The sequence below is a fragment of the Anabrus simplex genome, chromosome 1, assembly GCF_040414725.1.
Source record: "Anabrus simplex isolate iqAnaSimp1 chromosome 1, ASM4041472v1, whole genome shotgun sequence".
Classification (NCBI taxonomy): Eukaryota; Metazoa; Arthropoda; class Insecta; order Orthoptera; family Tettigoniidae; genus Anabrus; species Anabrus simplex.
In genome coordinates this window covers 1,571,779,537-1,571,793,047 of record NC_090265.1, presented here as the reverse complement: position 1 = coordinate 1,571,793,047, position 13,511 = coordinate 1,571,779,537, and the positions used below count along the sequence as shown (strand labels likewise).

Sequence of the window (13,511 nt, the reverse complement as noted above, 5' to 3'; positions counted from 1 at the left end):
CTTGATTCGGGCGCCCTTGCGAAAAGGAAGGAGTACTGAAAGTTAGGTTAAAAACTAGGCCTACCGTTACCCTGCAATGTTACAGGTGCAGATAATCTCATTTGTGGGAGGTTCTCACTGATCTGAGAGACCATCGGAGCATTAACCACTTGTGTAGGGGTTATGCAACCTAAAGGAAAACTTGATCTACGTGGCACCAAGACAGGGGGATGGTTTTGCACCACTGCGTAAGAATCAGGTTGTGTAACAATAGAAGGCAAACACTGAGCCATGGCAGAAATACCAGTTACCACAGGAAGATTAGTAGAGATACCGACATGCGAAGAAGATACATTATATGAATCACTTACAGGTGTCATAGCTCTTGACAACAAAGCAGAAGATCCCAGGCGAGCATAACTCACGTCAGACTCCTGAATAACACTAGCACTAGCTGCCACAGTACACACTTGAGAAGCTACAGATGCGGAACCAGAGTTAACACTTTCACATGATTCAGAAAGGGTAGACAACTGAATCTCAGAACTAGTGTTAGGCAACTCCTTCCCTTCAAGCAAGCCTATGATTTTATCCAATATTCTTATAAACTGTACTAACAAGGATTCACACTCCTGCCGCTCATTTGCCGGCAATTTAAGAGACAACAAATCTCTAATTCTGTCCAGGTAATGTAATAACTGTGCCTTAACCCACGCTAATTGGCTATGTGAGGGCTCAGAAGCACCGAAAGACACAAGAATGGCCTTAAATTCTACCAATTTACCTTTAACCACGGCCGCGCAACTCATCCATAGTTAACTCAGGAATGGTTACGGTTAAATTAAGGGATGGTTACGGTTAAATTAAGGGACTGTTTCAATAGGCTTGTGTCATCTCTGACATTGCCTGTAGAATTCAGTTTGTGGATATGAAGTTCGTAAATTAGTTCTGACGTTCTCAAATGGAAAGGATTAGGAACAGCACGAGCCATCGTGACAGGTAGAAACTAAATTTCAAGGCGATTTACAAATTTCAGACCTTAAACTGTTTTAAGTTAGGTACCATCACCGTTCACTTTTCTTTCGTGCGCAATCAATCACTTGCTCGGCCACCAATATGTAACTGGTTTCCAGTGGTTACATGATACACAGTTAAGAAAAGGGGAAACAAATCAAATGACATGGAACTTTTAAAACCTTAGCACACCATAGAACATCACATGAACTGCACCAACAGAAACATCATCAGATTGGGCAACGTGACAACTATAATAAAGGAGTGTTGAGCGGGTCTGGAAAACCTACCAGGGCCATTGGGATACGAAGGTTGCGGGTTTCCAGAAAAAATCAACGGTGATCCCTTGGTTCAAGATATTATTTTTCAAAATAAACATTACAAAGAAAATTCCGAACAAAATTCATCTATCCAAACAATCCAGTTACACCATTTCCAAAATACAAATTAGATGTACCTCGCCAAGAGCTTTGCTATTAGGTCAAGAGGTTAACTAGAGATATCTTAACATAATGCGACTTCTACCATACAATTTTGAGGCTAAGATGAACCACAGGATACAAATACAATATTAAATGAAAGTTAACACGCTTTCTGACAATCGTGCCACATAATGGAAATAGGAGGAAATCAGAAATATTTAAACTTGGCGCAGAGGCCAGTTCAACTCGCTCCCACACCAAAAACACTTCTGATACAGGGCAGCGGAAAAACTAGCGTGCATCAAGTGACACGGAGTTACTAGAGGCAAACCCCGAGGTAAATTAAATTAATCTACAAATTACATGTTTTGCAAAACAAAGGAAAGGGGAATGCCTCGAAAGCAAACAGGCAGGCCCAGCTGAAAAGCTAAGGCATCTGAAGTAATTGATTGGCGAGTCTGGGCGAGTAGGGTAAACTCCTATGTAAAAATACAAGTGAACATTAAATATAAATTAAGGTGGAACTGAGACCAACAATGCTTACCCCAAGGTAGCCCATCCTGGGAGGGAGGATTCGCCGACGTGCATCTGATCGCTGGACTGACGAGAAAACGAAAGACCACGAAATCTCACCTCACTCTCTTAAAAAGGCAAAGCTGGCCCCGTGACCAATCAGAGCACAGGAGCTTCCCTATCGCCACCCAGATCCACCAATCAAAACTCTTTATCAAGTTGCAATGTTTTCACAATATTCCAGAACATAGGCAGACACTGATCGTGAACTTTCTGTCTTCCAGAATTAGCAAGGGCATGCTTCTAGAATTGACAGGGGCTATCACACCCTGTTCCAAAAGTCCGCGACACAAAATTTCCTGAACGCTACAAGATATCACTTCACCATAATGATTTACAATCTAGTGGTTACTTAGGTAGATAGAGGGAATACAAATAAAATATTCTAGAACAATATTTTACACCATACAGTAAACATTCATATAAAGAGATTCTCCACAGGTCTCAGTGTTATGAACTATTGTATGTAAGTGTGTGATTAATGTCATTGTATCTACTACCACACAAAATCATATACATTTTTGGTGGATTATCTAACGGAAGTACGTGCTTATGCTTTTTATTTTATTTTTAACCACGTTTTTGAAACGGAATTCTACATACAGTGGAAAAATTTCCGGTCCCTTGCGTTTCAGCTGAGGACAGGATTTACTGTAGTAGTAATAATTATAAACTGACTGTAAACAGTTAATAAAACTATAATGTTCAAGCTTTCTTGATACCTTAGGATAAGAGGAAGTTCCTCTAAAAAAAAAAAGAGTAAGTAAAGTTGGAGTAAAATGTATTATAAATAAAAAATTTAATTTGTATGTTTGTGTAATTTTACAGTTACAAAAAAATATTCTATACAGGATGTTTCATGAAAACTGATACATTTTTTCAATATATAAAATTATAAATGTTGTATAATAATGAAATGGAATTTTTCTTCTAATTTTCAATTTTATTTCACAGTTGGTTCTATATAAATGTTAAGTTGGCACCTGTTATGCATAGAACTTAATGCATACAAGAAGACATAGGGCAACAGAGACTTCCTTTGACAGCAATTTAACCCACAATTTGTTTAGTTTCCAAGTATAATCATTCCACGAGATCTGGTAATGTTCCTCTCAAAATCAACCTTTTCAAGGGAAAACTCCACATCCCATCATTACATCAAACTTATGTCATGAACCTATTTTTAAATAAAAAAAGAAATAGTGGTACTCCAGGAAAAGCTAAGAGTAGAATAATTTTAGCTGATCTTACCTTCAATTCAGTTCCCATCCATTGTTGATAACAAATTTTGTAAACAAACTAAATGACCCCTAGTACAATCTAATTTTGTTGAAAATCTTTATTAAAGCAATATGTCAATGAAATCTCAGCATTTTAACATAATACAGCTAAAGATGACATGATATGTTTTCTAGAATTAATCTCTTCAGAGCATCTGAAAATGTTCAATATTAACTGTCCTTTATTAAAAAAGTTCTTCCAAGTAATACTACTTGGCACAGCACAACTGACCCATTAAAGCCCAGGCATGAAGTAGGCTATGTTGTCAAGAATGCGTACCAACATGTCTGGTTGACACCCATTAGTCTCTGGAACTTGTTGTGTGAGACACAGTAATGGACCCAGAGCACACAAGAGAGAGTCCAAAAGCACAGATAAACTTCCTGACACAGCAAACTGACCCTGTACATGAAGAAATATTTGATTATAATGCCATGAAACAAAGTTATTACAAATAAAATAAATTAATATCAAACTATGCACTTCAATACACATTAGACAGGAACACAAGACAGGAACACTGAAACATCAAGGATGACAGATCATTAGCACAGAAGGGGTAAACGAAGAAAAAGACATGAACAAATATGAAAAAGCAAAATGATGAAGACAAATTGCACATCTTAACACAGCTTTCAACAGATATGAGTTCTCTTTTTGTTATATCACTACTTCCAGATCTTTCTCAGCCTCTGATAATCTAGTTTCTACTTCCAGCAGGTGTTCACACTTATTTAGAAGTCAATTCTTAGTGATCTTCATTCTTGATGTGGAAAGTGTAGGCCTAAGAAGTTGAAAAGAAAAAAAAAAAAGGTTTAGACAGGTGGTAAAAGAATACTTTTACTGTGGATGTGAAATGAAGCAGAATTAATTGTCACTTCTGCCACCTGTTACTCTATGCCTCTATGCCTAACCACTCTAAATGGAATTGCCCACCAGTTGAAACATGACAATGCTGTGGTGAGAAGAAACCAGTCGTGTTTGAGTTGCTGCTCTAAACTGTTGTGCGTTGTGTATTCATCACATTTACAAAACAGGAACAGTGATGTTGGCTGAAAATTCAATGTGCCCATGGTCACATAGCAAGACAATATCATGAAGGTTTTTGTGAAGCATGTAGTGAAACAGCAATACCATACAGTACAGAACAGTGGTGAGGTGGGTTAGAGCTATTAACGAGGGCTGTGAAAGCATAGCGGACATGGCTCGGCTGGGTCACACTAGTGTTAGTGTAGAGGAAGTGCAGGTTCTTGCTGCCCTATTAGACACAGATCAATGCCAGATGATATTGATGCCAGTCTCCTTCTGTTTGCCTCATTTCTAACGTTGTCCTTCCTGGTCATTTGGTTCACTGTTCTGATGAATTTAATTTCTATTGACTGGATTTTACTTTTTACACTTTTTTTTGGTTTTGTGCTTTTTTATGTTGCACAGACACAGATAGGTCTTATGGTAACGATGGGATAGGAAAGGCCTAGGAGTGGGAAGGAAGCAGCCATGGCCTTAATTAAGATACAGCCTGGTATGAAAATGGTAAACCATGGAAAACAAACTTCAGGGAGTCAATTTTTGGTAATGACACAAAGTCTCTCATAGTGCATTGGCACTGTCTGTGGCTCCAAGTAGCCTACACAGTGGCCTCCACGGTATGCACTAGCCATGCGTCTTGGTGGGTGTGCTAAGTACCAACAGATGAGCCCAACTTAGCACACGGGGGTGAAACGCTAGCAAGCAGGAATGAGTTAGCTGGAAAATTTAAAATGTCCAATGATGGACTATTTATATTGGTATTATAAATTTACTCATTTGGGACAAATATTTCAGGTTCCCTATGGAAATCAACATCTATATCATCTGATGGCCAAGCAGGCATCAATTTTTGGTAATGAGACAAAGTCTCTCATAGCGCATTGGTATTGTATCTTTCGAATGAAAGCTCACAGCTGCGCAACGCTGACCGTACAGCCAACTCGCTCGGTAGAAGAATTTTAAAAATGATTAGAGATGTAGTGAAGGTGATGATTGTTTTCGGGGGAAATATGAGATAATCATCCCCCTTTTAAATTTAAATTTTAGGAGAATGATGTCCGATCCTCCTAAAAAAATGAAGGAATTGGTAAAAGAAAAATGAAAATGAAACCCTAATAAAATAAGTGTTAAAAGATAAGTGTTTACCAAGTGGGATCAGATGAATGTAAGGGGACTGGCACAACTCAGTCAAAGGTCACAAGGTCACAACTTTAAACTCCCAAACTAAGAGCCTCATGGAAGTCACTTCTATTAGTCTCCTTGAAACAGACATGTGTACTTCATCACTGAGTCCTAATGATTTGAAGGTGATCAAGCCTTCATGATCCTGCGAGAATAAATGAATGGTTATGGAACATATTATTGTCCCACAAGTCTTTCAAATTCCAGAAGGTCACATGATGTTGCTAATGGAGTTTCTTAATAAAGAGCAAGAAAGATATGAGATATGAGAAAAGTTACGTAATACACCACCATAATTCTACCAATAGCAGTCCCTCAACTGAACACAAGATCAGGAAAACTGAGTCAAAGATGACAATGAAGTGTCTGAGTCCATAGAATGTAAAGAAATAGTTAATGTTCAAGAAAGAAAAGACAATAATCAAGCATTATAAACATTAAAATAAGAATAGTAATTTACACCACCTTTCCAATACTTATCTTTCCTTATATTTAGGATATAAACATTACAACTGGTATTGTAAGTTGGGACATGTTTCGCTTTGATGTTGTAAGCATCATCATTCAAAATAAATCTTAGCCTAAAGTTAGGCCAGGGCCCCGAACCTAGTGTCCTTAAAATACATGGTACCCTAAGATTTGACATTTACATTACAGAAAATCAATAGCTAGAGGCATGATTTTTTTTGCATTAACGATAAACGCGACAAAAAATATTTTGAAGCTATTTTGCATATACAGTAGAAGTCCGTTATAGCGAGATTTCATAACGGCGAAAAATTTACTCGCTATAACGGATTGTCGTTATATGCGATTTTTTTTATAAAAGTCGGAAAACCCTTCATGCACTTAAAATCGGTATGAAACGGCAATCAGTTTGTTTAAAACTTGCATTTCTGCAGATGATATCCACACTACGGCTTACTTGTTTATTATTTTTCGTGATCCGATACTACGTGAAAGTGTATGTTTAAATTCATCCTGAAAAAAATATAGTACCGTATTTCTCCGAATTCAAGATGAACCCTACTTTTTCCTTCAAAAAAATTAAATCAGGTTCAAAAAGAAGTTTGTAAAATCATATGAATGTCTTGTTGTACATTAGGCCTACGCATTTTAGACTATTTTTAGACGCCGAACATTGACTTTCGTCACGCCGTATTTCTTTTGTTTTTTCGGCTGCACAATTATTCTTTATTTCCGCGATTTTAAGGACCATTAACTTGACATTGGCATCATAATACCGAAGAGAACTCGTTGAAATTTCCCGGCAATACCTATTCCATGCGTCTCGACAATACAACGATCCATCAGGAAATTATTCCTGCTATCTATAAAACTGTTACTTTTACGCAGCGTCTCTTCTCGTTTGTTGGGTTCGGCCTAATCGCGAACGTTGAAAGTCACGGTATGGCCATTCCGCCCTTGCGTTTTTCGTGCACATACCTCACAATTTAATCTTCGACTTCTTTAAAGCTTCCTTGTTGCGGACCACTGAATGCCTTTTTTGTACAGTACGCATTTTTTATGCTCTTTGTCTTCACGCTAACGCCAAATATTGGCTTTAGTTAGGCCTATGCCGTATTTTCTTGTGGCGTACAATTATTCTACATTTCCGAGTGTTTAATAAACATTAACTTAGAACTGGCATAATATCGACTAGAACCCGTTGAAAATTTGCCGGCAATACCTTTTCCACGTATCCACGTATCCATCACGAAAATATTCCTGCTGCCTATAAACCTTGATTTTACTCCGTCAAGTACAATACAGGTAGACGCGTTATGACTCTGCCACTGAGTAGCCATGGTTTTTCTAAGAATTCGAAGGGTCGCATGTTTTGATGTCATTCTGCAGATCTGAGAAACACACAGGCACTGTACAACCGGTTGTCGCGGCTAGCGATGTGTAGTAAAGAGGCGGTCGTTTATTGTCAACGAGTTCTGTGCGCGTGTGAAACGAAGCAGCGTGGTTACCGCGGTAGTTGCCAGTGGTATCCATTAACTTACTGTTAGGCCGCGAATGCAACAACCCTTGAGTTTTCGCATGAGATTCTGAGGGGAAAAAAAATGTCTGGATTCGGAGAAATACGGCATCACTCCAGATATTTCTGTGGCAAACACCTCAGCTTTCTTATTCAAACAGCGTCACCTAATCTAACCGTATTTGTAGCCTATCATGAAAACATATTTGAAACGCATGTAGAGAAATAACCTCCTCGCGAAAAATTTACATGTAAATACCCGTAAGTAGACGCGAGAAGATATGAAATATCCTCTGAAATCAGTGATGTAGGGGAAGGTACCCCGGTATCGGACGGCACTCAGTATCGGACAGTGTCAGTTTGGGGTTTCCAGTACAATGTTGCAGCAACTTTTGTACAGATAGTAACAGGTTCCTTCCAGGGAGGCCTGAGAGGGACCATTGTATTTCCGTGAACCGAGAAGTGAACACGCGTTAGAGGATTTCCTGTTTTTGACCTGCTTCTGTCTGCACCAAAATAATCTTGTGAACCTGTTACTACAATACTGGTGAGTGAAATATAATTTCCACCATTATTTATTATTTACCATATGTTAATGTAAGAGTATGGAGGATGACACTGCTTTTCTTTACACGTGTTACATACGGTGATTTTTTCAGTTTTTCGCGTACGGAACTCAATATCGGACAAGCTTGCGGCACCCGGTATCGGACAAAGTTATTTGTAGGTTTATTGCTCATTCTTAAAGTACTTTCCTTTGTTGCAGATAAATATGGGGAAGAAAAGAGGAAATTGGACGGAGGAGAACATGAAATTAGCTGATGATGAAGTAAGACGGGATAAATTGAGCATTAGGGAAGCAAGTGAGCTGTTTAGCGTCCCTAAAAGTACGTTAGGTGACAGATTGAAATTATTGTCTTCAGGGGAGGAGGTAGAAATGAAACCTGATATGGGTACATATAAAAGTACGTTTTCTGAAGAGGAAGACGAAGCTTTATACAATCATGTGAAAATGTTAGACAGCTTTTTAATGCCACTAAGTAGGAATGAATTTTTGAAATTGGTTTTTCAGTTCGCAGAGAAATTGAAACTAAAACATCAGTTTAATAAGGAAAAGGGCATGGCGAGCAAACGATTTTATTATTCATTCATGAAAAGGCATCCCGATCTGAGCTTGAGATCGGCTGAATCCACCAGCCTGCAGCGGGCGAAAGGCTTCAATAAGGAGCAAGTGGACAAATTTTTTGACAAGCTCACTGATTTGATGCTTCGATACTTATTTCATCCTTCGAGGATTTTCAACGCTGACGAGACTGGCGTTTCAGTTGTGCACGAGAATCAGTTGAAGGTGTTATCAGTGAAAGGGAAGAAACAAGTTGGTAAGCTAACTTCCGGGGAAAGGGGAAAAAACGTTACTGTTCTTCTCTGCATAAATGCCTCAGGTGACCAGTTTGTTCCTCCATTGTTTGTTTTCCCCAGAGTGAGAATGGACAATGATCTGACGAAGGATCACCCATAGGCAGTGTATTTGATGCCCATCCAAGCGGGTGGATAACTAAAGAGGGATTCTTAAAGTGGATGAAATCTTTTGTTTTGAGAGTGAACCCAAGTGAAGAGAATCCAGTGCTACTTATTGTTGATGGCCATTCTAGCCACAAAGATTTGGATGTTATTCTGTTTGCCCGAGACCATAACATCCACATGCTGAGTTTGCCACCTCACACAACTCATAGGTTGCAACCTCTTGACCGAGTGATCATGAAGCCATTCAAGAATGCCTTCAACGAGGCTTGTTCTATGTGGATGAGGAAGTATCCCAATCTGAAAATTACGCTGAAAGATATTTCAGGTCTAGTTGGCTCTGCATTTACCAAGGTGTGCAGAATGGAGCTTGCTCAGTCAGCATTTTCCTGTTGTGGCATCTATCCCCTGAACCGGAACATCTTCAGCGACTTAGATTTCTTCGCGTCCTCGAAAGAGTTGTCACCAACAGCTGCTAAAGTTCCTTCCAATAGCCAGCTTCCTTCGATCCAGGCGTCAATTGAAGCACAACCAACTACAACAACATTCAGTCCTTCAGCTTCACCATGCATAGCATCCACTTCCACAGCCTCTAGGAGTGAAAATTCAGATGGGCTTAATCAAAATAACTCTCCGAGTGCAAGTCTACTTCAGGAAATTAGTCCTCTTCCAACTGAAACTATTGAAAATTTAAACCTGAGGAAAAGGCGTGGAGACCAGAGTGAAGTTCTAACCTCCACCCCTTTCAAACAAAGGCTTGAAGAAAGACAACAAAACTCAGTGCTGCGAGAAACAAAAAAATCTTCAAAAAACGGCGTGACCAAAGGAGGAAGCTCGCGAACGAAGAAGCAGAGCCAGAAAAATGTAAAAAAGACTCTAACATTTGATTGTGAAATGACTGCATCATCTGTGGGGAGAATTTTAGTGAAGACTGGATTCAGTGCATCATATGCAAGGGTTGGGCGCATGAAAACTGTGCTAATCTTGAAGGGGATGCCCTTTATTACAAATGTGACATTTGTGTTAGAAAGTAATGTAATGGTACAGTGTAATAGGAAAATAATACAACAATACTGAAAGTGTCCGATACCGTGTGCCATGTTTTTAAAATTATGAAAACTCAAGTGTTTATAAATACTAAAATTTCATTTTCGCTATAGTTGCTGTGGATTAGTGCATTGCTCCTATGAAACATAAACAACATATGTTTCCAAAAATAATTTTAAATTTTAATTAGACCCTATCCAAAATGTGTTATTCAAAGACAAGCTTAACTGTCCGATACCGGGGTACCTTCCCCTACTCCGCCATATCTTGAGGTGTATCGCATTCTTACTTAATTTCCGTAAGTTATATAACATTAAAATTAAGATATTGTTTACTTCAGTAATTTTAACGAGTTAACAACTGCTATCGGCTGCGTTATTTACGCATTTATTACGAATACGTGTTATCCTCTTTCATTTCGAATTTTCTTTACAGAACAGCAGTCGTTGGGTATTACTAATCAACTCCAACATCGCCTTTGAATGTCAACGAGAGAGTTCGCAAATGCACAAAGTGAGAAAACTATACCGTACCGAAGATGATCGATCGCATTTTGTTGCCAACGTTTCAGTTTTCTTATTCAAACAGCGTCACGTATCCTAACTTAACCATACTATACGTATGATGAAAACACGCTTCAAGCGTCAGTAGAGAAATTATACATTTCTCGTTATAAATTTTCGTAATAGCCTTTCAGTAATTTAACCAGACACGACAAAATATAAACTAACCTCTGAAATCAATTAAGCACTCTGCCATATCTCGAGGTGTATCCCATTCTTATTTAATTGCAGTATTTAGCCTCAAAATTAAGCGGTCGTTTAGTCAGCCTTAATTTTTAACGAGTTAACAATCGTTATTGGACACGTGTCCGGCTCCATGGCTAAATGGTTAGCGTGCTGGCCTTTGGTCACAGGAGTCCCGGGTTCGATTCCCGTTTTTTTTTTTGGCCATATCTGGACTTAAATTTGTGGTATATTTAAATTTTACTTTACCAATAATCTTATTGATCAGGTTAGGTTTATAGCCGTTAAGTTTTGCAAGTTCTTTTATGTAATCAAATTCTTTTTTCTGGTTAGAAGGGGATAGAGGAACATTTTATGCTCAATAAACTGAACTGTAGAAAGTTGCTTGTTTATGAGACTGAGGATGTAATGACTCATTCTTTATTGTCAAACGAGCAGCGGAGGGCTTTCTGTAAATTTGAAAAATAAAATTATCTTTGGCTCTGGTCAAGTTTAGGTCCAAGAAGTTTAAAGACTTGTTGATTTCGTCTTCCTTGGTGAACCTGATATTGCAGTCAAGGTCATTAAGGGTCTTTAATATGTTATCACTATTATTATGGTGTGTGTCGATGATAGCAAATGTGTTATCAACGTATCTTAGCCAAAGCTGTAAACCATTGATTTTATTGATTATCTTATTAGTCTCAAGATAATCCATAAAAATGTTTGCAAGAATTCCAGATATTGGGTTGCCCATCGCTAGCCCCTTCTGTTGGTAAATTTTGTTACTGAATGTAAAGTTGTTGTTTACTACAAATTTTAGCAATTTGATCAGTTAATCTATTTCACATTTGCTTATAGTGTTATGTTTCAAGAGGTTAGTTCTATTACACTAATGGTTTCATTTTACTGGTATACTTCTATACATACTGGTAACATCATATGAAACCATGACATGATTGTCATGTAACTTAAATTTAGAAAGTTTAGTACAAAAATCAAATGGATTTTTGATGTAAGCTTCATTATTGAATTTATAGTGGCTATTTAAAAAATGGTGTAGAAATTTAGAAACCTTGTAAGTGGGACTATTTCAACAGTTTATTATAGGGCGCCTTAATACGTCTTTTTATGTATTTTTGGTAAGGCTTTAGCAGTAGGTAACCTGGGATTCATAATAGTGAGTTTTTGTTGTTCATGCTCTTACTGCTGAAAAATCTACTCGTATTATGTCTAACTGCATTTATATGTTTTGTGTAACGAGTGTTAAAGGTTTGTCCCTGTCTGCCCAATGTAGCAGGCACAGCATTTTGTGTATTCCATTCTGTAAATACCTGAGTTGTTGTATTTATTGGGCTTATTAATTGATCTTGTGTTGTGAAAGAGGAAAGAGATATTTTGGGAAGTTTTAAATGCTACATCTTTTGAATACATTGGTGATATGGTGTGTACTGGTGTTGTTGAAGGTGAAGGACGTGTATTCATTTTTAGGTTTATCTTCTTTAATTAGTCTTGATTTGGGTTTCTGTTTGATCTTACAAATAATTTTATTTATGAATTCCGTATTGTACCCATTGTTTCTAGCTACTGTATGTATTGTGTTGATTTAAAAAAAAAATTCTGGAGACAACAGGATATTAAATGCTCTACTGATCGTGCTATAAAATGAAACTCTTATTTCGGCATTAGAATGGGTGGAGTCTTGTCTTACGGTATTCAATGTTTGGGTCTAAATGGTTGTCATGCCTAATGATGGTTTAGTCAAGATAATTTAAAGTATGGTTTGTTTCTGTCTCAGCTGTGAATTTTATGTTTAGATCTATATTATTTAATTGTTCTAAAATGCTGCTACCATTAGCAAATCTTCCGTCTACTACTGCAAAGCCATCATCTATGAATCTGCACCACAAATACATGTTGTCGATTTTATCAATTTTTGTGTTACAAGATACTTTGTGAAGGCCACACCATTCGAGCTTTAGAAGTCAGCGAGTAAACTAACATCCTCTTGAAACATTCATTCCTTATATTTGCCAAACAAACCCACCTCCGTCTCTCCAACTCAACACCTCTCCCTTCCTCAAACCAGCCCTGCACCTCCCCTTCCCCCTCCGCTCCTTCCATCCTAGCAAACACAGCCGAACCAACAATAGACTTGATCACGCGAATGAGACCGTTACTTTGAGAAAGCCAGGCCACTAGAGAGGACAACCACCTACTGCACACCATTAGAACTTCATTGACGGTTTCCACTAGATTACTACAATTTACTATACATCTGTCTTCTACCTAACACAGCTTCTCATATTTTTATATGCGGCCCTTCCGACCCCTCTATAATAAGGCAAAAACACCAGCCAACATTATGAAACAATAATGAAGAAAGGGACCGCTAGATTGAGAAGATATTGAGAATGCTGCTATTTCTAAAGCCTTAAATTTCATGTTGTTTTTTCTCCTTGTCACAGGCTTTTCGCCTGCAGGTTAATTCAGGCTTGGTTTCTCTCAAAAATGTTTGCTCCCGCTCTCCTCCTGACCAATTTGTTGTGATGGGTTTCCACTAGGATGATTCTGACAGCAATTTCAAACTGTTTTGTCATTTTTAAAGCCAATAATTTGTAAACTATGAGGTCCACAACCTCACCATGCGCTACTATTATTTGTTTCCATCTGCATCATTTGTTTTCTCATTCCTTTGTTTCTTAGGTTAACGCAGTTTTTAGTATCAATTATTATTTCAAATTAACACCTGCT

The 13,511-nt window shown here is 38.0% G+C and overlaps 1 protein-coding gene and 1 long non-coding RNA gene across 4 annotated transcripts in view; one reads left to right on the top strand and one right to left on the bottom strand.

The window, feature by feature from the left end:
* LOC136858535 (uncharacterized) overlaps window positions 1–13,511 on the top strand; it is a 59,488-nt gene that overhangs the window by 20,157 nt on the left and 25,820 nt on the right. The gene's annotated exons all lie outside the window — the stretch shown is intronic.
* LOC136858534 (HMG box-containing protein 4) overlaps window positions 1,336–13,511 on the bottom strand; it is a 387,970-nt gene continuing 375,794 nt past the window's right edge. For both annotated transcript variants that reach the window (XM_067138142.2, XM_067138143.2), the window contains exon 11: window positions 1,336–3,671. In XM_067138142.2, coding sequence (XP_066994243.2) covers window positions 3,504–3,671 — 168 coding nt within the window. In that variant the 3' untranslated portion in view covers window positions 1,336–3,503. The remainder of the gene's footprint in view (window positions 3,672–13,511) is intronic.